Below are 27,812 nucleotides of genomic sequence, written 5' to 3'. Positions count from 1 at the left end.
ATCTTTTTTTTACTATCTTGTCCTGCTTAACTTCTTTCTACCTCCATATTATCTGTACACAAAGCTTACTTTCCCTTCCAAGCTGCCTAGTCTATTCTTTTACTTTTTCCTTGCCCCGTCCCCTGCCACATTCGTTGAGACCACCCCTCGCAGCTTTAGTTAACCTTTTCGTGAGGATATTGGTCGCAGCTCTGTTAAGGTGTAGGCTGTCTCATGGGTACAGCTACATCTGCCTCAGAACTAGTCCCAGTGCCTCAGCAATCTGAACCTGTCCTTCCTGCACTTGGCCTCCAGCCACACATTTGCTTCCTGAATTTGGCTGTTTCTAAACTGGTAAGTGCATGTCACAGGTATTCTGAGATTACTACCTTTTAAGATCTTGCTTTCTAATCTATCTCCTGACTTCTGATTGAGATTGGCAATTAGTCGCCAATTTGGGGGAAGTTCTATGCTTTCGGAATTGTGTTGAGACTACTCCCAATGCATTTTATGTGGAACCTTACTATCAGTTATCAACTTTCATCCCGTCAGTCTGACCTGCATTCAAATCCAGATCCCAGAGGTGAAAGAGTATTGTGTTGACCCACTCCCACCCAGTCTCCAAAATACTCGTTTTCAACTTCAGATTTTCTTTATTTAACTTTGACCATTTAATTTAACTGTGACCTTTTATAATGTTACATTTATGCTATCTTCCAAAAGACAGGAGTTATGTTGCAGTGGAACAACACATTGTTGCTCCACTGTGACATGTCACAGGCATAGGATGAACCTGACCAGTGAGTACTCTTTCTGTGCCCGTACCATCCAGATGAAGCACAAAGCCAAAATGTTAGGCATTTTCAATATGTAGGAAAGGAAGAAAAAAAAAATCTCAGTATCATCGTATATCATTGTTGCATGTCTGGCATCTGACTGAAGTAGTATTGGTGGAGGCCGACTGGCAGCTTACCATCTACCACATGTTCACTTGCAGTTAAGAGACCAGAAAGAGAGGGGGCAATCAATTAAAAATGATGGGGAGGCTTATGCTGACGCCACGATATTTTTGTTCTCTTGCCCCATTCGTCATACTTTTAAGAATAAAAATCAAGTGGGTGGCTGTGTTCATGGCATCTGTGTAATATTACTGTTAAATGGTGCAAAACAGAGTTTCTCTCTCTTGCACACACACGCACTCACAGTTCTGCTCACCACCCTACCACCCTCCAACTGCTTGTGAAATTCCACAAGATGCAAGAGTATTAACTGAACTAGCGGCTCTGTTCACCACCCTCCAACTGCTTGTGAAATTTCACATGATGCAAGAGAATTAACTGAATGCTGAGCTTTTATTCAGTCACGAGAATTTAGAAAAAAGTTGGCTACTTTGTGCAGTACGAGGGTAATAATGTGCAGTAGTTGAGCCTTAATGGCTGTTGCAGTAGTATTTTTCCATTTTAACTAAAAGTGACACAACCTCAGACTTTTACTTCACTTCTCAAGTATGGTTTATTGATATCCATTCCGTGCACATGTTGCACACCATCACTGACTTGTTCTTGGAAACTTTTCCCCCCAGTCTTTTCCTCTGCTCTCCTTATGGTTGTGATTTGTGTAATGGTGCAGTTACACAATCCTCTGGTATCAAACATCTCATTGTTCATGTGTAACCCATGACCATGAGTGTGGGTAGGCTGTGCAATTATGGGGCCAACATAACTGAGTCAGATCATGCATTCAAATGATAGCCACAAACCATCAGAGGTCACTGAATTGGGAGCAGGAACCTTGGTTGGCGTTTTCTTTCCCCAGGAGCAATTGCAGTTCCGTCCGCTGCTGTCCTGCTCTGTGTGGCGCACTGGGTAGTGCATTCACTGGAAGAGCTTGTAAATATTTGCGAGAGAGACTGGCTTCATCACTGGGGAGGGAGAAGATCCCAGTCTTGCATTCATTGCTATGTCTTGCACAGTGTTTCTGTGTAATGGATTCATCATTGCCAAACATTTTGTTCAAAGCAGTGCCCTTTAAGACACGGAAATTTCTTCAGTTCCAAGAAGTTCCAGGTCTTGAGCTTTCAAAGTCCATTGTTTCAATCACTTTATTGGTGGTTTTGACTGTTTATTTGTGTGCTGCCTCCTTCCCTGCTCTGAGGTTTAGCTGGATCTCTTGGGATTGGCCGAAGAACATCCATCAAATTGTTGGGGTATTGTTGGAATTTTTTTTTACCCAGTTAAATTATTCTTATGAATCACAGAGATCAATAGTTGACTGAGAAAAACGAAGGACTTGTGTGTAATTATTTATATTTTTTGGAGTTCTGCTGGAGTTTGACAGGAAGTTTGCTTAAAATAATCAATTTTAGAAGATTTATTTTTGCATTAGGAGTAAATGTTTCTGACCTGTATTGTATCCTGCTTAAGAAAGATTGCATTTTTTAAAATTTACAACGGGAGCCTTTTATTCCACAGTACATCTGCAGCTCTTAAATTAAACATTCTATATGAATTTAATTTGGAAAAATTGAAGGGGAACTAACTCCAATGGTGCAAGGCCTGGATTTAGGAAACTTGGGGACTCTAGACATTGGAGCAGGAAATTAGACATTACTTCCCATGGCAACACCATCCAAAGTTATCCTCCTCCCTCCCATGTTGCAAAACATGATTCAGTAAAAAACATGTCATGTCATTGTACAAATAAACCCCACAAAGCCATCAGAACAAAAAAATCGTATTGTGGTCCTCTGGTCCAGGAAAGCTCCCTCTATTTTTGCTGCCAAAAATCAGAAAATCTTAATGATGTCTGTCAAAAAAAAATCACTCTAAAATATTTCACTTAACAAAGAAGGTTAAATAGGGATCTAATTGAGTTTTCAACAAGGATAGGTTTTGAGATGGTAAATAGTCAAAGCTTCCACTGGTTGGCAAATCAGTAACAAGAAGAACGAAGAGGGAAGTTAGAATTTTTTTTACACAGAGGGTTGTGAGAATGGAATGTTTTACCACAGATGGCTATTGACGCAGAAATTCAACAACATTTAAAAGAGAATTGGATAAATATTTGAAAAGGAAGAAAATGAGAAGATATTGGCAAAGGGCAGGGATTCAATTCGTTAGCTGCAGGTGAAGAGTTAGCACTGGCACAGATACAATGGTCTGCATTGCAGTCATTTCTTTTACTCTATGAAAAGAAACGTTAGATATGAAAGAACTTAAATATCCATCAGAAAAAAGAAATAACTAAAATTCGAAAACTGGAATTAGCTTTCAGGTCTTAGTAATTGTTCGTTTTCTGGTCTTTGGCGCAAACTCTAAGAACTATTACTTCTTTGTTCTTGCACTTGATACTGCTATTATTAAAACCCAAAATACTGTTGCTTTTTTTTAATGGCTTTATCTACCTCTACTTGCAGCTAATTATCTATTTGAACCCATAGGTCATTCTGTTTATTCACAGCCTTCAGTATTTTACTTTGAGTATATACTCCCATTCCTTGTTTTTCTTCTCAAATTGTATTACCGTACAGTTATCTGCATTAAATTGCACCTGCCACCTGTCTGCCTGTTCTGCTAACTTGACTACATCTTTCGAAAGACTTTTACTGTTCTCCTTGCTGTTTGCCAAACACCTTACTTTTGTGCCATCAGCAAATTTTGAGATTTTGTTCCTTATCCCCAAGTTCAACTCATCTATACATACTGACAATAAAAGTGTAAGGAATCTTACAACACCAGGTTATAGTCCAACAGTTTTATTTGAAAATCACAAGCTTTCGGAGCTTACCTCCTTCGTCAGGTGAGTGAGTGAAGGGTTCTAAAATCGCATAGCATATATTAGGCTGGGAGACGGTCACAGCAATCAAAGGTGTCGTTGATGTTCAGACAGGTTCAGACCTAGCTCGAGCCCCTCTGGAGGACACCACTTCCAACTCGTCTCCAATCCAAGCAGCACCCATTCATCATAACTCTTCCTTTCATGCTTTAGAGTTTTTGTCTGACAAGACTGTTCTTTCTGTTCATTTCTTTTATTTGAATTGTTCGACTAATAGAAGTAATATTGCATCTATTTGAACCTTCTTATGAAATTCCTTTTTAAGAAGTTTTCTTTCGTCTGGCAAGCTCATATCTAAACACTCCCCAAAAAGAAATCATGCCCATGTCACTGGTGCCTTGGTGTCTTTTACATCCGCCTGAGGGGGCAGATGGGCTCTCAGTTTCAAGTCTCACCCGAAAGACGGCACCTCCAAGAGACCAGCACTCCCTTCGTACTGCACTGAAGTGCCAGTGCAGATTGTGTACTCAAGTCTCTGCCGTAGGGCTTGAGCCCGCGAGCTTCTGACTCTGAGGTGAGAGTTCTGTTACTGAGCCAAGACTGATACCTTTGGGAAGATTTGCAGGCAAAATCTAACCTCTGTACAGTTCTGCAGTGGCATTCAAAGTTACTACAGCCCTCAATTGTTGTGTGTCTGACTCCCTTCCGGCTGACACTGGGGACATCTTTAGTGTCTTTGGATACAAAACTGGCTTAGTGGCAGAGGGCAGAGGGTGATGGTCGAAGGTTGTTTTTGTGACTGGAAGCCTGTGGCCAGTGGGGTACCACAGGGATCGGTGCTGGGTCCCTTGCTGTTTGTGGTCTACATTAATGACTTGGATATGAATGTAAAAGGTATGATCAGTAAGTTCGCTGATGATACAAAGATTGGTAGGGTGGTAAATAGCGAGGAGGATAGCCTCAGTCTGCAGGACGATATAGATGGGTTGGTCAGATGGGCGGAACAGTGGCAAATGGAATTTAACCCGGAAAAGTGCGAGGTGATGCACTTTGGAGGGACTAACAAGGCAAGGGAATACACAATGAATGGGAGGACCCTAGGCAAGACAGAGGGTCAGAGGGATCTTGGTGTGCAAGTTCACAGATCCCTGAAGGCGGCGGAACAGGTAGATAAGGTGGTAAAGAAGGCATATGGGATACTTGCCTTTATTAGCCGAGGCATAGAATATAAGAGCAAGGAGGTTATGATGGAGCTGTATAAAACACTGGTTAGGCCACAGCTGGAGTACTGTGTGCAGTTCTGGTCGCCACACTACAGGAAGGATGTGATCGCTTTGGAGAGGGTGCAGAGGAGATTCACCAGGATGTTACCAGGGCTGGAGCGCTTCAGCTATGAAGAGAGACTGGGAAGATTGGGTTTGTTTTCCTTGGAGCAGAGGAGGCTGAGGGGGGACATGATTGAGGTGTACAAAATTATGAGGGGCACAGATAGGATGGATACGAAGGAGCTTTTTCCCTTCGTTGAGGGTTCTATAACAAGGGGACATAGATTCAAGGTAAAAGGCGGGAGGTTTAGAGGGGATTTGAGAAAGAACTTTTTCACCCAGAGGGTGGTTGGAGTCTGGAACTCACTGCCTGAAAGGGTTGTGGAGGCAGGAACCCTCACAACATTCAAGAAGCATTTGGATGAGCACTTGAAATGCCATAGCATACAAGGCTACGGACCAAATGCTGGAATATGGGATTAGAGTAGACAGGGCTGATGGCCGGCGCGGACACGATGGGCCGAAGGGCCTCTATCCGTGCTGTATAACTCTATAACTCTATGACTCTATGACCAATTACCGCCCCATCAGTCTGCTCTTACTCATCAGCTAAATGATGGAAGGTGTCGTCGATTGTGCAATCAAGTGGCACTTAGTCACCAATAACCTGCTCACCGATGCTCAGTTTGGGTTCCATCAGGACCACTCTGCTCCAAACCTCATTACAGCCTTGGTCCAAACATGGGCAAAAGAGGTGAATTCCAGAGGTAAGGTGAGAGTGAATGCCCTTGACATCAAGGCAGCATTTGACCGAGTGTGGCACCAAGGAGCCCAAGTAAAATTGTAGTCAATGGGAATCAGGGTGAAAACTCTCCAGTGGCTGGAGTCATACCTAGCACAAAGGAAGATGGTAGTGGTTGTTGGAGGCCAATCATCTCAACCCCAGGATATCGCTGCAGGAGTTTCTCGGGGCACTGTCCTCGGCCCAACTATCTTTAGCTGCTTCATCATGAGGTCAGAAGTGGGGATGTTCGCTGATGATTGCACAGTGTTTGGTTCCATTTGCAACCCCTCAGACAATGAAGCAGTCCGTGCCCGCATGCAGCAAGACCTGGACAACATCCAGGCTTGGGCTGATAAGTGGTAAGTAACATTCGTGCCAGGCAATGACCATCTCCAACAAGAGAGTGTCTAACCACCTCGCCTTGACATTCAACGGCATTACCATCACTGAATCCCCCACTATCAACATCCTGGAAGGTCACCGTTGACCAGAAACGTAACTGGACCAGCCACATAAATACTGTAGCTACAAGAGCAAGTCAAAGGCTGGATATTCTGTGGCAAGTGACTCATCTCCTGACTCCCCAAAGCCTTTCCACCATCTACAAGGCACAAGTCAGGAGTGTGATGGAATACTCTCTACTTGCCTGGATGAGTGCAGCTCCAACAACACTCAAGAAGCTCAACAACATCCAAGACAAAGCAACCTGCTTGATTGGCACCCCATCCAGCACCCTAAACATTCACTCCCTCCACCACCGGCGCACCGTGGCTGCAGTGTGTACCATCCACAAGATGCACTGCAGCAACTCGTCAAGGATTCTTCAACAGCACCTCCCGAACCCGTGACCTCTACCACCTAGAAGGACAAGGGCAGCAGACGCATGGGAACACCACCACCTGCACGTTCCCCTCCAAGTCACACACCATCCCGACTTGGAGATATATTGCCGTTCCTTCATCGCCGCTGGGTCAAAATCCTTGAACTCCCTACCTAACAGCACTGTGGGAGAACCTTCACCACATGGACTGCAGTGGTTCAAGAAGGCGGCTCACCACCACCTTCTCAAGGGCAACTAGGGATGGGCAATAAATGCCGACCATGCCATCGACGCCCACATCCCATGAATGAATTTTTTAAAATTATACTGATCCATTACCATGTCCAATGTCCAAGGGGGTTATCAATAAGAACGCGTTGCCAATCGGGCCGCTGTGCACCATGTGACCTAAAAGGCATATGATTCTCTCCATGTTCAGCTGATATGTAACCACCAGCGCAGAATCCTGCAGATGCGTCGCAATGCCTTAATTTTAAAACAGTCATTTCTGCATGCCCTTATTTAGAAGAAAAAGAGGAGTGGAATGACAGCTCCCGAGAGACCAAGGGTACCCTTTGCACCAACCGGGGAGAAAAGAAGTGCACAAGATGGTCATGCTACAACTGGAATGATAATCAAATATGCCACTGGGATCTAAAAACTCACTGTCTGGGCTCACACACGAAGAATGACTACCTGGGCCAATGCAGGAGGATGCCTGTGGACCCAGCTTGAGTCGATGTCTTCACGAGAGGAGGAGGGAAATAAAGTATTTAAATGCATGTAAACTGAGAAGTTACTCATTTTGTGAGGTGTGTATCTGCGATGATATGCAAACTGCAACCTGCCCCAATTTCAGAACATGCAAAATGACCACTGTGAGCACTCATTTCATCTGCAGGTCAAAATATTTTCATCAATTGTCCTCTTTTTAGAGACAAGACTTCAGATTAATTTATTGCCAAACATTTTTCAGATTATCAAATGTTGTGCAAAAATCAGAATTCCCTTGACCTATCCAGTTCCCATTTTCTATCCCAAATTGTAGAGGATTTTTGTCAAGACTGGCAAGGCAATTACTTGGAACATTTGCTTGTCTTCACTAAGCATTACTACCTTGAACTGACCGCTCTGAGTATTAAGTGCCTCAGCACCGCTGTCCTCAAGACATAGGCCCTGGGCGCTCTACTGGTAGATTTTGCACGACTTCACTAATCTCATATTTGATGCTTAATGAAGATGAATGTTGGATTACCTACTTAAAGTTTGGTCTTTGTCCTTTTGAAAATCCTTGTACAAACCTCCCTTCTGGCCTCTCGTGGTTCAGTGTTGTTGTTGATTATGTATGATTAAGTGAACTTGTTCTTCTTTGGGGTCTCCATGCTGCTTCCTCCAGTCAAAAACATCAAGCTGCAATCCAGAATGAGGCCTTATATATAGCAGAGGTAAAAAGGTCATTTGAGTGATTCACGAAGCAAGGTTGTTAGAGATTGTACCCCTAGGTGATTTTCTCCTGTGCTGATCTTGGGATGAAAGAATTTCCTATTTGTTTGGTCAAGGTTAAATTTCATGCAAAAGATTCGGCAGACTAATAATGTGATATCACAGTGCTTGATGCAGTTTTCCTTTGGTCTCAAAATCTTAACTTTTTTGGTTACAAATGGCATATTCTGTGGTCTTTGTTGTAAGCAAGCTAGTTATACACAGAAAAATGTTAAGCATTTAAAATAAGGTTAAATGGAGAATGTGGGCTCAAAATCTGTAATCCTGTTCCCCAACCAGAAATATGATGGAGCAGGACCCACACCCTGCTGTTAACGTAAGTGCCTTCTCCAATTGGAGTTTTCCAGGGTCGGCAGCGGGTGCCTGCCTTGGTATTCGTGCAAGTTGGGCACTGCTAGATGGGAACCTGGGTGGGGAGAGGAGAAGCAGAGAAATGCAGCGATTGCTAGTAGCTTGCAGGTGAAACCAGCCTGGAAACAACTGCATAGATCTTAAATCAGCCCCCTTTACAAGAGGGCTGATTTCATGATGAGCAGTACTTTGGTCTTGGAGTGTTCCAGGAATACTTTTGTGGGCTCCACTTCTGCAGTAAAAATATATTGTATGTGTGTATCTTGCCATTGGGGGCTCAGGTGGTGAAACTAGTGGAAATTCTGATACATGATGCCATCCCACCTCCTTTTAATGTTAGGCTGCATGGGGGTGAGTGTAACTACTGCCCACCCCTGCCCCCAGAAGAAATCCCCATTGCCATTTCTTTGGGGCAGAGAAGACTGTGTCTTGCTCCATTTTTCACCCTCGCCAATTCTTGCTTACCTCAATTATGCCAGCAGTTCATCCCAGGCCCTGAGGAAATTTGGGGCATGTATGGCCAGTGGTGATGTGTTACTGGGATTATTTCATACATGTAAAATATTTGGCATTCATGAATGCTGTAAGTATGAATAATTTATACAGCCTTCCTCATACATGGTAGAAGCTCAATATCGTGCTGCTACCATGTGGTTGTGTATTTTGTTCTGAGGTGTTTAATGTTGTACAATGTATATTTTAATCCATAAGCAATGAGTTTTTAAATGTGGAAGGAGATAAATTGCCCATGGTGAGGAGCTACTGTTCTGGTTGTTGAACATTGCAGAGGTGACATTGGGATGCTGCATGCGGTAGCAATGGTGAGCTGAGGATTTTGCATGAATGTACTATCTTTATTTTCTTGCTGGTGCAATTTCATTCTTCACTCTGTGAAGGAGAGTGGTAAATTCACTGCTGTCTTCAGATTCCATCCCAGCAGGACATTGATAAACATTTTCACCCAAGTAGAGAGCACACGACAGAAAACTGCCATCCATGTATGATTTAAAAATATTACTGGCAAGCTGACCTTCACTTGTCCTGTTTATCTTCTTTCTAATTGACTGACAGTGTCCATGAAATCTGCCCAAAGGATCATGTAATGAGGCACCAATTTAAAATCTGCATGAAGGTGCATGTGTCATCTTAGCTCAAAAGTTAGGTCTTGTTGAAGCAGCAATGCTCCATAACTGGACCTGTGTTTTTGTAAAAACACAAACAGGAAGAGGTTATTTGTTGGTTTTTGAACCTTCATGTCTTAGCCCATTTCCAAATATTGTTTCTACCCAGCCCCATTCTTGTGATGTTAGGCTGTTAAGCTGGGGTTGGAAGTGAATGAGAAAAGTGCATCAGATTTGATTGAATTGTAGACCAGGGTTCCTAAGAAATCGTAATCAGGTTGATATTTGAAGCCCTTGGTATCAGGTCTGTTATTTCTAGTGGTAAGTGCTTTCTTTTTTTTCCAAAGTTTCTATTTTTGTGATTTACAAGGTGACAAGTGTCAAATCAGTCATTTTTCCACTTTAGGCATCCAGTGTCAACATCAAGCACTCTTCTCAGGCACACTGTACCCAAATGCATTATAAAGATATCCCGACCTAGCCCCAGCAATATACCCTAACCCCCACCCTTGTCCTGACCAGTGTAATTTTCAATTTTGTTATAGCCTGTCTAAGAGAAATTGCCAATCTCGTGCTAAAACAAGAATGAAAAGTTACGACAGCTGGAACTCTGAAATAAAAAAAGAACATGTTGGAAATACACAGCAAATCAATCAGTATCTGTAAAGAGAAAAAATGTGGTATGTTGTTTCAGTTGTGCACCTATCACCCTGATCTGCATATTTCCAAGAGCTTCTATTTCTGGTGAAGGGCACCACCTGAAATGTCATAATCTCTTTTCTATTTACAGGTGCTGACTGATCTGTGTGTTTTCTGTTATTTTTTTGCCAATCTCATGATGATACGTTACAACAATATTCAGGATTGTGTTGTGGACAGGGCATCCATGAGGCATTGATTTGAGATTGGCAAAATTATTTTCATCTAGAACCTATTCATCTGCCAGACAAAAGGGACTTTCATCCCATCAGCACAGGCCCAATTTGAAGCAAGCTTCTGGAGGTGAATAGACATTGTGCCCACTAAATGAGAAATGCATTGCAGACCAGATGCTGGTCGGCAGAAGAAAATGTACAAAACTCCTCTCTATCTCTTTGATACATGCACAAATCTTAGTGTTCTTAGCATCACACATGCAGAGAACATACTGGTTGAATTTAAGCCAAATGGGAGACTTCAGCAAATCTTTGAAGTCAGTTTTCTTGACAATTAAGAAAGGGTGCAGATTCAGGGTGATCAGCTTTCCAATTAAACAAATTATTTTTCAAAAACTGGATGGTTGCTGTGACAGTTTTACCTGCATTCCAGGTACTTTGCTTCATTGTTTTGTTTGTGTGGATGAGACTGGATGTGATCAAGGATGATCTATCCAGAATAAAATACACTGAGGGAAGTATGATATTGCTTGTGTACCTTCTGTAATGCTCAGGGAAGATCCAACTGTACCTTCTGATCCCCCATGATATACAGGGCTGGCAGTATCTGCTATGACATATCAGAAATCCATCTATGAAGACATCATCTCTTCCTATGAGACGAGGGGTGTCAGCTACCAATAAACAATGCAGTGTCTGTGTTGAACAGCACATTGTTGTTTTACCTCTAGGTCTTGGAATAATAATATTCTCTTTACTTTTAATTTTCGAGCAGAAATGCTACACCTATCTGATTAGGAAGATCTGGATTTGAATTAAAAGCAAACTGATGGGTTGTAAGTTCTCTTCTTTGCTGTCTTGCTCTTCTTTCTGTCCATCCATCGTTTCAGGTCCTTTGAGTTCAAGCAGTCTGAGCCCTGTTCCTTGTATGTACAAGAACGTCATACAAGTTTGGCACATTAAATGAAAATATGAGTTGCAATAAACCATTGCAGTACACCTCTTATATCAAATTTATTCATTTGCACAGATGGATCCCTACCATATATTGAACTATGGTTTAGTTTTTGACTTGGAAAGGGGGAAAAAGGGTTAATGCACAAAGCTCACTTTATTTTATTAAGCAGCCCTGTTTTTTTTTCTGTTGAAAAGAATTTACTGATGGATAATTTGTGTATTTCATCACGCATGCACCAAGCTCTGTGCCACTCTTCCTCGAACAGCAGTGTGAGCAGGCAGATTAACTACCTGCTTTCCACTTATGGTACTGATATAAGCTAGGACAAGATAATGAAAGTTGAATGGGGGGTGTAGTTAATACGAAGGAAGAATGTGACAAAAGCAAGATATTAATAAACTTGCATAATAGGCATGCATTGGCAAATAAATTTTAATATAGGAAAGTATGAAGTGGTGCATTTTGATAAGAAGAATAAGGAGGCCACATACTGCTTGGATAAAAAGAGTCTCAATGGGATAGAGGAGCAAAGGGATCTAGGGGTACAGATACACAAATATAGCAAGTTAATAAGGCCATAACAAAGGCAAACCAAGCACTGGGGTTCATTTCTAGAGGGATAAAATTGAAAAGCAGAGAAGTTATGTTAGACTTGTATAGAACCTTGGTTAGACCAGACTTGGAGCACTGTGCACAATTCTGGTCTCCATATTATAAAAAAAGATGTGGAGGCATTGGAGAAGGTGCAAACAAGATTCACGAGGATGATAATAGAACTTGGAGGATATACTTATCATGAAAGGTTGAACAGGCTGCTGCTCTTTTCTCAAGAAAAGAGAAGGCTGAGGGGTGACCTGATCAAGGTCTTGAAGAAAATAAAAGGTTTTGATTGGGTAGACGTAAAGAAAATGTTACCACTTGTGGGGAGTCCAAAACTAGAGGTCATAAATATCAGGTAGTCACTAATAAATCCAATAGGGAATTCAGGAGAAACTTCTTTACCCAAAGAGTGGTAAGAATGTGGAATCTGCTAACGCAAGAAGTAGTTGAGGCAAATAGCATAGATACATTCAAGGGGAAGCTAAATAAGCACATGAGGGAAATATGAAAAGAAGGCTATGGTGATATGAAAGATAGGGAAGGGAAAAAAAGGAGGGGGTTGGTGTGGCAGCACTGATTGAGGGGACTATTGCAGTGCTGGAGAGAGAGGATGTCCTTGAGGGGTCAAAGACAGAATCTATTTGATTAGAGTGAAGAAACAATAGAGGCACCATTACACTACTGGGTGTATTCTATAGGCCACCAATTAGTGGGAAGGATATAGAGGAGCTAATTTGCAGGGAAGTTAGAGAGATGCAAGAACTATAGAGTCGTGAAAATGGGGCCTTCAACTATCCTAATGTAGATCGGCATAATAATTGTGTAAAGGACCAAGAAGGGGCGGAATTTCTGAAGTGTTCAGGAGAATTTTCTTGATAAGTATCTGGTTCTGGGGAATGAGGTGGGTCAAGTGTCAGTTGGGGAACATTTAGAGAACAGTGGTCATAGTATCATAAGGTTTAGATTAGTTATGGAAAAGGACAAGGAGCAATCTGGAGTAAAAATACTGAATTGGAGGAGGGCCAATTTCAGTTGAGAACAGATCTGGCCCAGATAAATTGGAATCAAAGATTGGCAGGCAAAACTGTAATCGAACAATGGGCGGCCTTTCAAGTGGAGATGGTTCGGATACAGTCTAGGTACATTCCCACAAGGCGGGAAAGGTGTGGCAACCAAAGACAGAGCTCCTTGGATGATGAAAGAGATAGAGAGTAAGATGAAGCAGAAAAAGGGGGCATATGATCGCTGTCACGTTGATAATACAAGTGAGAACCAGGCTGAATATAGAAAGTACAGAGGAGAAGTGAAAAAGGAAATAAGAGGGGCAAAGAAAGCGAGCATGAGAATCGACTGGTGGCTAACATAAAAGGGAATCCAAAAATCTTCTACAAGCATATAAATAGTAAACGGGTAGTAATAGGAGAGGTGGGGCTAATTAGGGACCAAAAAGGAGATCTACGCATGGAGGCAGAGGGCATGGCTGAGGTACGAAATGAGTACTTTGCATCTGTCTTTACCAGGTCACAATACAAGAGGAGGTAGTTGAGATACAGGATGGGGTGAAAATTGATAAAGATGAGATATACAAAGGCTGTGGTTAAAGTAGATAAGTCACCCGGTCTGGATGGGATGCATCCTAGGTTGCTGAGGGAAGTAAGGGTGGAAATTGCAGAGGTGCTGGCCATAATCTTTCAATCCTCCTTAGATATGGGGGTGGTGCCAGAGAACTGGAGAATTGCAAATGTTACACCCTTGTTCAAAAAAGGGTGTAAGGATAAACCTGGCAACTACAGGCCAGTTAGTTTAACCTCGGTGGTGGGGAAGCTTTTGGAAACGATAATCTGGGACAAAATTAACAGTCACTTGGACAAGTATGGATTAATAAAGGAAAGCCAGCATGTTAAAGGCAAATTGCGTTCAACTAACTTGACTGAGTTTTTTGATGAGGTAACAGAGAGGGTAGATGAGGACAATGTTGTTGACATTGTGTACATGGATTTTCAAAAGGCGTTTGATAAAGTGTCACATAATAGGCTTGTTATCAAAATTGAATCTCATGGGATAAAGGGGGCAGTTGCAGCATGGATACAAAATTGACTAAGTAACAGGAAACAGAGAGTAGTAGTGAACAGTTGTTTTTCACACTGGAGGAAGGTGTACAGTGGAGTTCCCCAGGGGTCAGTACTAGGACCAGTGCTTTTTTTGATTTATATTAATGACTTAGACTTGGGTGTACAGGGCACAAAACTTGGAAGTGTAGTAAACAGTGAGGAGGATAGTGATAGACTTCAAATGGACATAGTCAGGCTGGTGGAACGGGCGGACGCATGGCAGATGAAATTTAATGCAGAGAAGCGTGAAGTGATACGTTTTGGCAGGAAGAATGAGGAGAGGCAATATAAACTAAATGGTACAATTCTAAAGGGGTTGCAGGAATGGAGAGACCTGGAGATAAATGCGCATAAATCTTTGAAGGTGACAGGACAGGTTGAGAAAGTGATTATAAAAACATATGGGTTCCTGGGCTTTATAAATCGAGTCACAGGGTTCGATTTTCAAATTAAACTTTGAGGCGAGTGTGGTGGGGGGGGAAAATTGGTAAAATCCCGAGCGGGTAAGGAACCTGGCTCCAACCTGTCAACTTCTGCGACTCTCATAGACGCATTTGTGTGCGCGCGTGATTCTGGAATTCGGAAGTCCCGCCGGCAATTAAAGCCAGAGGGATGATATTTAAAGAAGCAAATGTACCTCATTGGTACTTAAGTTACATAGTCGATAGTTACAACGATTTTCAACTGACCTGGGGGGCTTTCCCACGGCTTCCGATTCATGCCTGGTGGCTGGATCAGGCAAAAATAAACTAAATAAAAATAAACCTACCTTTCAAACGATGTCACTTGTTCCGATGTCCGATGCCTTTCCCCCCACCCCACCCCCATGGCTCCTGATGTCTTCCCCCCGCCCCCCCTTGACGATGTCCCATGTTCCCCCTCATCTTTGTGTCCCCACCCACTCTGTTCTAGTGCCCGATGAGGTCGGTCTCTCTCCAACTCACCCCCTGCACCCCCCCCCACCCCCCCACACTCAGCGTTGCAGTTCCTGTCGGCAGCCAGCCTGTCAATCAGGCTAGCTGCTGGGCGCGAAACCTGAAACAAGATTAATGAGCATCAATTATCTCCCGATCGCATGGGGAAAGGTATTTTTATTTTTATTCGGGTTTACCGCACACCCATTGACCCCCCCCCCCCCCCCCCCCCGCCCGTGCTGCCATTCCACCACCCTTTTAAAATTGAGCCCATAGAGTATAAAAGCAAGGAAGTTATGTTGAAACCTTCATAAAATACTGGTTCGGCCACAACTGAAGTATTGTGTTCAATTCTGGGCACCGCACTTTTGGAAGGATGTGAAGGCCTTAGAAAGGGTGCAGAAAAGATTTACTTGAACAGTTCCAGGGTTGAGGGACTTAAGTTACGTGAGTAGACTGGAGAAGCTGGGGTTATTCTCCTTTTGAACAGAGAAGGTTGAGAGGAGATTTGATAGAAGTGTTCAAAATCATGACGGGTTTAGATAAAGTAAATAAAGGGAAACTGTTCCCATTGGCGGAAGGGTTGAGAACCAGAGGATACAGATTTACGGTGATTGGTAAAAGAATCAAAGGCGACATGAGAAACTTGTTTAGAAAGCAAGTAGTTTTAATCTTGAATGCGCTGCCTGAAAGGGTGGTGGAAGCAGATTCAATCGTGGCTTTCAAAAAGGAATTGGATAAATACTTGAAGGGAAAAAATTTGCAGGGCTGCAGGGGAATGGGACTATCTGGATTGCTCTTACAAAGAGCCGGCACATGCTCAATGGGCCGAATGGCCTCCTGTGCTGTAACCATTCTATGATTCTATGTTAGGGTTAGAGGAAGTAGGATGGGAAGAGGTTTGTGTGGAGCATAAACACCGGCATGAACCAGTTGGCCGAATGGCCTGTTTCTGTGCTGTCGACTTAATGCAAGATGCATTTAAGGGGAGGTTAGATAAGCACACGAGGGAGAAAGGAATAGAAGGATATGCTAATAGGGGTGGGAGGAGACTCGTGTGCAGCATAAACCAATGGCCTGTTTCTGTGCTGTGGACTCGATGCAATATGTTATCTTGTAGTACCAGAAATGTGCATCCATTTGTGGAGCTAAGTGACTTTTCAGGTGCTGGTTACTCTGCTAAATTACTTCAGAACGATGCGAGTATCAGCTTTCAGATAACTAAGTGCAGCAATACATATGATATCTTGTGCATGTTGTACTTGTTTGTTGTTTCCTTCCCAGGTCAGAACAAAAGGTCACATTAAACAAAAATGATAAATAATAAAATTACTAGAAGTAGTCAAACTTTGTCTTCAGCATTAGAACATAAGGAAAGTCAAGGATAAGAAAAGGTCATCCGGCCCAGAAAGGCTCATCATTTTTGCACCCTAAATCTTCTGTCTTAGCACCAATTGTATTCTGAAAGCACATGATATCTTTCTTCTTCATCACCCTGTTTAGTAGATTACTTCAAACATTCATCAGTCTGAGTAAAGGAGTTCTTCCGAATATCATAGAAGAAAACATGGAGCAAAGGGTCGGGATATGTTTTGAGGATTTGTTCGGGAGTGGAAGTACATTTTGTAAGGGTGGGGGGGAAATTGGCTCCGATCAGAAGAGGAAGTGTTTCATTTGGCGGTAGTGATATTGGTCATAATTGGGATGGTGGAACTTGTCCACAGCTGTTGGAAGAGGATAATGTGGCCTCTATCCAAGTATGGACTCGGCTTGGAACTCTCACAAAACAGCCCTATGTTCTTCGCTGCAAACCTTCTCTATCCTTGACTGTCCCCACCATGACAATGTATAAATAGGTCTACTTGGCATGCGGTCAAGTGCAATCAAGGGTTCTCTTGTTCGATTACTGTTCACCAATTTAAATTTATGTCCTTTAGCCCCATGTTAAGTAATATTCTAGATCCAATTTGGACAAGAGGTTAAAATTATGGCTTTCGTGGTGAGGTTTTTTTTCGGCCTCAATTATAGGCCATCTAGCAACTTTGTGCTCTGTCACTCTTATGGTTATCTGTTGACATTTGTGACTAATGTAATTTAGGTTACCAAGTTAGGTGACACAATAAATAGTGTGGATGGGAGCAGAAAGTTGCCAAGGGACGTTGATAGATTAAGTGTGGGCAAAACTGTGGCAGATGGAGTTTAATGTCGGAAAGTTTGAACCAAAGAAAGATAGATCAGAGTATTTTCTAAATGGTGAGTAGCTAGGAACAGTGGAGGAGCAGAGAGATTTAGGGGTCCAAGTTCAGAAATCACAAAGCTATTGGACAGGTACAAAAAAATAATTGAAAAGGCTAATGGAATGTTGGCCTTTGTATCAAGAGGGCTGGAATACAAAGGGGTGGAAGTTATGTTACAGCTGTACAGAGCTCCGGTTAGACCCCATCTGGAGTAATGCATTCAGTTCTGGGCATCGCACCTCAGGAAGGATATATTGGCCTTGGAGGGGGTGCAGTGCAGATTCACCATAATAATACTAGGGCTAAAAAGGTTAAATTATGAGGACAGGTTGTATAGATTAGACTTGTATTCCTTTGAATATAGAAGATTAAGGGGTGATCTAATTGATGATCAAAGGAGTTGAAAGGGCAGATAGAGAGAAACTATTTCCTCTGTTGGGGGAGTCCAGAACAAGGGGGCGTAGTCTTAAAATTAGAGCTGAGCCGTTCAGGGGTGATGTCAGAAATCACTTCTTCACACAAAGGGTAGTGGAAATCTGGAACACTCTCTTCCAAAAAGCTGTTGAGGCTATGTCACTTGAAAATTTCCAAATTGTGATTGATATATTTTTGTAAGGCAAAGTAGATGGAGTTAAGATACAGATCAGCCACGATCTAATTGAATGGCGGAACAGGCTTGAGGGGCTGAATAGCCTACTCCTGTTTTTGTTTTTCTCTTTTTTTTTCTCTCTCTCTAAATTTGCTCTTTGAAATATCCGGGAAATTGCAGGCCTTGTTGCTGTATGTCATACCAGGAGGTGAAGTAGTGGTTAGATGTCGAAAGTGCTGAGAAGCACTTGATGAACCTATTAGAGCTGTGTAAAGAAGTACACGTGGCAGATGAAATTTAACGCAGAAAAATGCAAAGTGATACATTTCGGTAGGAAGAACGAGGAGAGGCAATGTAAACTAGAGGGCACATTTCTAAAAGGGGTACAGGAATAGAGAGGTCTGAGGGTATATGTGCACAAATTGTTGAAGGTGGCAGGGCAGGTTGAGAAAGCGGTTTAAAAAAGCATATGGGATCCTGGGCTTTATAAATAGAGGCATAGAGTACAAAAGCAAGGAAGTCATGAACCTTTATAAAACACTGGTTCGATCACAACTGGAGTATCGTGTCCAGTTCCGGGCACCGCACTTAAGTGAAGATGTGAAGGCTCTAGAGAGGGTGCAAAAAAGATTTATTAGAATGATTCCAGGGATGAGGGACTTCAGTTACGTAGATAGACAGGAGACGCTGAGGTTGTTCTCCTTGGAACAGAGAAGGTTGAGGGAGATTTGAAAGAGATATTTAAAATCATGAAGGGTCCAGACAGAATAGATAGAGAGAAACTGTTCCCATTGGCAGAAGGGTCAAGAACAAGAGGACATAGATTTAAGGTGATAGGCAAAAGAACCAAAGGTGACATGAGAAAAATCTTTTTTATGCAGCAAGGGGTTATGATCTGGAATGCACTGCCAGGGGGAGGGGGAGTGGTGGAGGCAGAGTCATTCGTGGCTTTCAAAAGGGAACTGGATAAGTACTTGAAAGGAAAAGATTTGCAGGGCTACGGGGATAGGGAGCGGGACTAACTGGATTGCTCTTGCATAGAGCCGGCATGGACTCGATGGGCCGTAACGTTCATATAATTCTATGACTTGTGTCAGTAGTAAGCTATATTTTGCCACATTATGTTACGTTTTGTTTTGCTTAGTTTTGACTGATGTGTAATAGCTGGTATTTCTATTATGATTTAAACTGATTGTTCTAAATTTGAAATGGTAATTTAGTCTTGTGTAAAATGTCTAATTATGCACTATAATAATTTGGAAGATTATCGAGGCAGTTTGTTATTGTTGTTGAAGAACCAAGGATGGATAATTAACAATACAAATTATTTGAGGGCGTATAAGGGGTGAGATTCCTCTAAACAGAAAAATGGGAGCATGTATCACAAAAATTATTGTGACAGGTGAAGGGACAAGGTGCAAATGCAGGACAGTACTAAGCTTGAAAAAGCACAAGAGCAAACATGGCAAATTGAGTAATAGTGGTTAGATGATGTCAATCTTAGATGTTAAAAGCCTGTTTAATGTAAGAAGAAGGAAACATGAAGGAAGGAAGGAAGGAATCCCCACATTTTTGATGTTCTGGAAAGAATGAGTTGGACATTTTTTTTCTCAGGTTTTCTAAGTTATTTTTTCCTCCCAGTTTCCCCACTCTTCATCGGCCTGTGCCATGCAGCATTTTCTGGGTGAGAAAGTAGGAAGATGTCCTACTTCCAGGGAGCCCTGTGAGCGACCAATATGAAGTACGTGAGGAACAGTTGAGGTGTATAGTCCCAGTGTTCCATGTGGAGAATTGTAGGGTGAATAATGTCCTACGACCTTGTGGAACAGCACATTTAACCACATTGTTCATTCATAAGTTATAAATAAGCAATTTTTAGCAAGCCATGCAAAATATGCAAAATTTCTAATAAAGTTGATTAAGAAGCACAAGTCTGGCAGCCAAGAAGTGCCAGGGACTATCCAGGTTCAGCAACCCCCTTAATTCCCCCCACTCCCTGATCAACGAAACTGCAACCTTCACTTGATACCTCGACATGACTTAGCAAAAAGTCATGTTTAGTTCTGTAGACTTCCTTATTCTGCGTCTTTTCCAGCTTTGGGCTCCAGTTGTTTTTTTTGAACAATTGATTACCCTTTTCCATTTTTAAATCTTACTGTAATTCATTATTTTCATATTGGTGCTCCCTCATATTTTCATTATCTCAACCAATTAATTTTCCCTTTATTTTCTTGCTTCCTTACAAAGCAGATTGTTTTGGAGCGGGACATGTGTGTGCAGTTTGGTGCTGATGGAGTTGTGTTTCAGTCATGTTTACTGTGTATAGAGGTGTTCCCAGATGACTTTGCTACTTGCAGTATTTGAGATTGTGACCTTGCTGGAAATTAGCAGATGGAATATGTTTGGCTATTCTGACGCACCGAGTTTGATTGCAAGCACAGTAATTGACTTCTGAGGTAGAGATTTAAACACTTTAGAAGGAGGAGCAGCTCTCCAGCTGAAGCAGAGAAATAACTTTTTTTATTGGTACTTGAATTAATTTTGCCATTGTTCTGTTAAATGGAGCAAACTGACACATTTTCTGATGCTTTTCTACCCTGAGAGTTGCATTATGTAATCCTGGCAAACAGTCAAATCCATCTATATGGAAATAATGGAATTTCCATTGTTTTTGAAAAGAATTGCAGTTGGTTTTGCAATGAGTTTGTGGAAGTACTGACATCGCTAACACAGAACACCAGAAACAATGTGCTCTTTCGACAATCCTGTTGATGAGTTTGTTATCTTCCAGATTAAGGAAAACTCCATTGAGATAGTAATGGTCGCTGAAATAATGATTTCTTCACTCTGCACTGTAATGAGGGCAGATCACAGGTTCTGCAACATATACTGACGCATTTCCGATAAATGCAGAACTATATTAACATTTTAATGAAATAAATCAACCATTCTTCAATGCGAAGCAAATATTGCGTGTGTGTGTGTATATATATATATATGTATGAAATTCAACATAACTTCACATTTTAATAGGTTTTATAGCCTTGAATGTTGCAAGTTATGGAGCTCTAAGCGGAATATTAAGATATTGTTGCGTCACTCAATCATTGGAACATGTTGGGCCATGTGCAGTATTAACTATTGAATGTTAAACTTGATTAATCTAACCAGTGACAACTCTCATCTTTATCCGTTCATGTGGGCTGGATTCAAACCCAAAGCCTGGGGCTGGAAAGGCAATGTTGTAATCCACTGCATCACCCACTCTCCACAGTAACTTGTTTCTCTAATTCCAATATTCAACAAAATGAGTTTCCAAGTGAAAGTTTTCCATTTAACTGATAGCAGCCATTAATTCTGTTGGTAATGACATCGTGTCATCAAGCACTTGTTCTTTTCATGGCTATACATAGATGACTCTTATTTTGTTTTTCTTCCAGGGGCCCAAAATTATGACGTAATCAGGCTTTCAACCTATCGGACAGCATGCAAGCTGAGATTTGTGCAAAAAAGATGCAATCGTAAGTATTAACTCAACGTAAATTATTTATTTTTATAATGAAAAAAATGAATTAATGGGTGGAGGTGAATCATGGGTGTATGGATTTTTGAAGTGAGGATGGCATGCTGGACACATGCGGATGGAATCTCCTGTGTATTGGTGCCCAGAGATGCGTGTAATCAAGCAAATAACGATCAGAAAAGATCAAGCAAACTCAGGCACAAATGTATTATGCACTTAATTACACCACGCCTAAATTTTCTGCAATTACAGTGGTTCAAAACTGGTGCAAAATTAAGCCAAGAATTATAGGTGCAGTAGGAAACAGTCATTTTTCTGGTATTTTGTGAATTTTGTTTTGAAGTAATTTTTTTAAATATATCTTCACTGAGACCTGCATTGTATTTTCTGTTTCTTTGAAGGCATTTTTATAGCTTCAGTATGTGTCGCATTAAAAATTGAAAAGCTTCCACGACTGCATGGTCTTAAACATGCTTTGTTTAATGTGCATGAATGATGGTTAGATGGCTTGAAACTTGAATGATCATTCTTAAAGAGGGAATATATGGTGTGAGTTCATTGGGCCCTGATTGTTTATGCTGATTTCTGTTTGTTTATGCCAAATCTTACATTCTGGCTTACGCTAATGAGATTGGCAAAACAACACACGAATGGGCTTAGTTTCGGGTCATTTTTTCCAATTACGGCCCACAGGAAATTCCACTCCATAGTGAAGGGCTTTGCTCCACAACAGCACCAATTATTTTAAAGCGCCTTTTCTACCAAAGGATTCAGCCATTTGCTAGAGCAGGATTTTATGAGGCAAAAGATTTAAGAAGATTGTAGACAGAAAAAATGCAATGCACAACGAATGAAGTATCATAGTATACAAACTTGGAGGAAAAGATTTAATTAAATTAAACTGTAATCGTAAAGAGATGCCTTTTTTCTTTTCATGACTAAGGTTTTTGCCAGTTGTGGTGTCTCGGAGCAATTTATGTCACTTTTTGATCTCTAACTCTTTATTATTCTGAGACAGTATAGCAGCAACCCATTAAACAATAGATCTTGTCCGAAGAGATGAGAAATGTACCTACCAGCCCCAAAGACCTGATTTTAAATAAGCGCAAAAGAGTACATTTTTTAAATGTAGTTAAATTCTTTTTAAAATTCTCTTTCAGGGCAAAACAAAAGTGAGAATCAAAACATACAAACATATGAAATTGACTGGCAGGAAAAGACTAGCTGCTCCATCAAGCAAAATTCATATGTAACATTGGGCTAAATTATTCTCTCTCTTCTCATACGCCATTTAAATAATTAGAGAAAATAGCAAACATTCAATATAAAATCTAATAAAAAGAAGTAAGAACTATACAGTCCAAGGTGTGACGAGGAGAATACTTAAAAGCACTCCATTCACCTGCCTTGGTTGCATATCCTGTAGTACCCTTGCCTAACAAAATCGATCTCACTCTTGGAAAGCTTCAATTGCCCCAGCATCCACAGACTTTTGGGGGAGAGAGTTCCAAATGTCGACTACACTTTGTGTGAGAAGGTGCTTCCTGATTTGGCTCCTGAACAGCCCAGCTCTAATTTTTAAATTATGTCCCCTTGTTCTTGATTCCCCCCAACAGGAAATCATTTCTCCGTATCGATATGATTCTATCGGGGAAAGGGCTGGGGAGTGGGACTAGCTGGATTGCTCTTGCAGAGAGCCGGCATGGGCTTGACGGACCGAATGGCCGCCTTCTGTGCTGTAACGATTCTGTGATTCTGTAATTCTATCTACCCTATCAAATCATTTTAACATTTTAAACACCTCGATCAGATCACCCCTCAATCTTCTATACTCGATGGAATACAAGCCAAGTTTGTGCAACCTGTCCTCATAATTTAATGTTTTAAGCCCCGGTATCATTCTGGTGAATCTGCGCTACACCCCCTCCAAGGCCAATCTATCCTTCCTGAGGTGCGGTGCCCAAACTGAACGCAGTACTCCAGTTGGGGTATGACTGAGGCTCTATACAACTGAAGCTCAACTTCCACCCTTTTGAATTCCAGCTCCCTGGAGATAAAGGCCAACATTCCATTAGCCCTTTTCATTATTTTTTGCACCTGTCTACTGGCTTTTAATGATTTGTGTACTTGGACTCCCAAATCTCTCTGCTCCTCTACTGTCCCTAGTTTCTCACCATTTAGAAAATATTCTGATTCATCTTTCTTGGGTCCAAAGTGGATGACCTCACACTTGCCCACAGTGAACTCCATGACAATCGTCAGCCGAGCTGATCACAGCTAAAAGCACTTCATCAGGAGTTACATTGATAATTAATGTAGGGAGGGAATCACATTGTTCTGTTGGTAGTAATGTTGAATAAATGTACAGTTACGGCTGCAGATTCCCAATGTGAAAGATGAGCTCAGGAAGTTAGATATATTTTAACACTGTGAAGACAAATGCTGTAACTCAGGCTTGAAGCCTGAAGTATAATATTAAGTGCTGAGATTAAAAATGGGCAACAGTTTCAGCATCTGAAATAGAAAGATAGGTTAAAGTTTCAGCTGGAACCTTTCATCAATGTTGACTTGAAATGTTAATCTGTCTTTCTGGATCAGATCCTGGCTGACCAACATTTCTGTATTTCAAAAAAAAATTCTTTTGTGGTGTTACAGACATCCAGACAGCAGCATTGGGAAGTGGTTCGGCCAGTGGCCCAGAATTTGCTGTAGCGCCCGCCGTTAGTTAGACTTGCCCGTGCTTGTTTAATCTCCATGATATTTTGGGCCCGATTTTAGCACCCGCTATCGGGTGCGTTCTCGGCGGGGGGGCCTCGAAAATCGTAAAATCCAGGATCCTGACCGGATCCCGCCTCGATCCCGCCCACTTCCGGGTTCCCCGCTGACGTGCCGGCGTGCGCGCACAGCCCCCGCTGGTGGGAATCCCGCAGGCAATTAAAGCCAGCGGTATGCCACTTGACAGTATTTATGTAGCTATTTCAGGTCATTAACTGACCTGATTAAGGGACTGTGTGTGATTTTGGATCAACATGGGACTGTTTCCCACACTGGGGGAAACACTCCCAGATCGAATGGATGTGTTGCAGCTGTCGGCCTGTGGCAGCTGCAAAGGTCCATTTGACAGGTGGGGGGGGGGGGGGGGGGGAGACCCTCACCCATTGCAGGAGGCCACTCTGTCACTTGGGACAAAGTTTGGCCTCCACCACCCTCCTCCTGACGGTCAAAGTCACCAACCTGCACACTTACCCCGGGGTCCGGAGGCATGTACCTACCTTGCGGACCCCCTCAGATGTACATCTTGCGGATGGGGGCCGCCATAGCTGCAGTCATGACCTCCTCGGAGGGCGAACAGCATCACCAGCCTCACCAGCCTCGCCATCCACGCCGTCCACCTCTGACACGTGGAGCTCCACAACAGAGTGCTGTGACACATCCACCTGTACAGCAGGAGGGAGGGCATCCGCAGAGAGAGATGCGTCGCAGAGGGCACTACCCTCGCCACAGGTTCCACAGACCGAGGCTCAGCCTCCTGGACCTCTCTGAGCAGCAGTGCACACGGAGGCTCAGAGTCACTCGACATGTAGTCGTGGACATCTGCAGCCTCTTTCATGCCGAGCTGCTCCTGGCTGGCCCATGCACCATCTTCCTACCTGTTGCTGTCAAAGTCACCACTGCCCTCCCGAACTTCTCCTCCACAGCCTTCCAGGGTGCAACCGGGGACATCGCCGATGTCTCTCAGTTGTCTGCGCAGAAGAGCCCTGCAAATACACCTACACCCACTCTGCAGTGACACAATGTGTAGCATCAGTGGTGGGTCCTCGTAGTGATACCCAGGAGCGGGCATTATTGCACAAACCGGACAGGATTCGCGAAGACATGGCAGTAGTGGTGCCAATATAATGTGTGATGTGAGTTGTTCTGAAATTCAATAGAAATAACAACCATGACAAACCCTCAAACACCCTTGTGCATCCCCTTCATGCTCACGAAACGTTTGCCTTACGCTGCTTACTGCACATATGTGATGCATGCCCTGTGGCTGCAGCACAGGTGGTGGCAGGTTGAGTGAGGCTGGCCGTGAGAGAGATGCACGAGAGGGTGAGTATGGGATAGAGCCATGAGGATTGGGTTGCGTGGTAGTGGCGGGGTGAGTACTGGCGAGGTGAGTAGGTGCAGGTAAGATGAGGATGGGGTTTGAGTGGGTATGAAGGGTGATGTGACAGAGTAGTGTTGGCATTGCAGAAGGAGATGTGGGGTGGGGGCGGTGATGTGGCAGACGGAGTGTAGGGGAAAGACTACGTGTACTCACTGTGGCTGACCTACTGAGGTCATTGGACCGCCTCCTGCACTGTGTGCAGGTGGGCGATATGTTGGTGGCGCTGGTGACCTCCTCTGCCACCTCGAGCCAGGCCTTCCTGGTGGCAGAGGCGGGCCGCTTCCTCCCGCCCGCCGGGTGGAAGATCTCTGTCCTCCCCCTCCTCCTCACCCCATGTATTAATACCTGGGGTGAGGCATCATTAAACTGGGAGCAGCCTTCCCCCTGGGCTGCTCCATGCAGTCATCTTTGCTGTTTGTTGCAGCATCTGTCAGTGGAGGACTGCCCCTTTAAATAGAGCGCCTCCAGCTGACAGATCTTACTGCGCATGCGCAGCCCGCCCGACGCGCAGATCAGCAGCGGGGAACCCGGAGGAGCAGGTAAGTGGCTCCAATTAGTGCGTTGCCTGCTACGATCGCGCGGGAAACCCACTAATTTCACCGCGCCCGCTTGCCCACCCGCCGAGAACCCACACCCCTGCTAAAATCGGGCCCCTTGTGTCACAAGTTGCTGGAAGTGCGAGATGGAAACGGTGTGGCGCCCTCTACAGGGCATCTGGGATCTGAGTGAACAAGGCAAACAACTGTGTATCTCTTCAACCATCAAATTGAAGGATTGTGAAATGAACAGCGCAAGGTCTGAGAAGGAAGTGTATGTTAGATTGGATGAATTCAATGTCAAATCAGGTACAGAAAGAAAAAGAAAGATTGAATTAAGAGAGAGAGAAAAAAAGAGACAGAGAGGAAAAGTAAAAGAAAAGTTGTTCTAAAGTTTAAAAAAAAATCTCCAACAACAATTGAAACCTGAAGGAATGAGACCCCTCACTTGTAGTAATTAATTTTCAGTGTCAGAGTGGTTGACTGGCAGCAATTAACACTTACCACATTGTTAAAAGGGTACTTAGCCTTGAAATGACTTGACTTAACTTTCTGAGGCGAGTTTAGTTCTTATCTCCCATGCAAATACAGGAACTTCACACTGTTCAGCACATTTCAGTGATGAGTGAGATGCTGTTTTCGCGAAGCTGACGGCGGAGTGACGCATCTCGGACAGCAACTTTTGGATTTCCGTGTTTAATCACGCTTCTGGCCGCGCCTGAAATTGATGTACGGTTTGCGCGTAAATAATGACGAGCGCCATTAGCCTAACCGTTATTTTGACAGCAATTTCTGGGCCTTTATGTTTAGATATAGGGTGCTAGAGCAAATTGAGATGAGTAACATGGAGTTCATAGTACTTTACACTCCAGATATTTTAAATGCAGAAACAGTTTGGGTGCCATATTGTTACATGCATTTTGGATTTGTACTCAAGTGACTCTGAATCCTCTCACTTTACTGATCTCACAGTGATCTGTCCTGGCTGAGAAATTAGGGAGAAAATGTGGCACAAGAATAATTTGATCCTGATCCATCTTATTAGTTATTTAATAGACTATTTAAAATATAACCTTGTGCAAGTGATTCAACCTGTGTGTCCAGACCCAAGTGAGGCTTGGGTCTGGACACACAGGTTGGCTTACTTCTTAGAAATTATACTGCATGTACATTAAACCTTGTGTCTGTGTACCTGTGTGTGTCTGCATTTGTGTAGTTTTATTGTATTTCTATGATTTCGATTTGTGAACATTTAGTGAAAACAGAAATATGAAATATGTTCTTGTCGTTGACATGAGTACAGTTTGAAGTTGTGCAATGTTATTGAAAGATTGTGTGATCTTCAATCTGTTCTTCATATTTGCTGGAGCAATTTGCAAATGTGCTGCCAATTTCAGTCACGTGTGTTTCCATGAGTGATTTTACAAGTTGGCTGCCTATACTCTGCAATAGATCAGCATGGTCTTCAGAATCAGCTCGAATTTATAAATGCATCAATCTTCCAATGAACATGCCTATTCTAAGGGACAACTATAACACTGTGGAGATAACTTTCTATATTGATTGTGAGGGTATATGTTGGTGGATAATTGTTGGAATAACTGCAGTGCTTTGCTGTTGAAAGCAGGTAACAGGTTCTTTCAATCTTGCTAAACTTTTGATGAATGCCCCACCTGTTTTCATTGCAATTCACTTTTTTTTCTATCAGTAACTTTA

The 27,812-nt window shown here is 42.7% G+C and overlaps 1 protein-coding gene across 18 annotated transcripts in view; it reads left to right on the top strand.

The window, feature by feature from the left end:
- LOC137321765 (dystrobrevin beta-like) overlaps positions 1 to 27,812 on the top strand; it is a 534,882-nt gene that overhangs the window by 162,472 nt on the left and 344,598 nt on the right. For all 18 annotated transcript variants that reach the window (XR_010962899.1, XM_067984400.1, XM_067984401.1 and 15 more), the window contains one exon: positions 21,322 to 21,402. Coding sequence is in view for 16 of the 18 variants with exons in the window: in XM_067984400.1 (XP_067840501.1) it covers positions 21,322 to 21,402 (81 nt within the window). In the remaining 2 variants the exon portion in view is untranslated. The remainder of the gene's footprint in view (positions 1 to 21,321; positions 21,403 to 27,812) is intronic.

The sequence above is a fragment of the Heptranchias perlo genome, chromosome 5, assembly GCF_035084215.1.
Source record: "Heptranchias perlo isolate sHepPer1 chromosome 5, sHepPer1.hap1, whole genome shotgun sequence".
Taxonomy (NCBI): Eukaryota; Metazoa; Chordata; class Chondrichthyes; order Hexanchiformes; family Hexanchidae; genus Heptranchias; species Heptranchias perlo.
The sequence above is the reverse complement of the archived record's forward strand: the minus strand, read 5'-3'. Positions and strand labels throughout refer to the sequence as shown.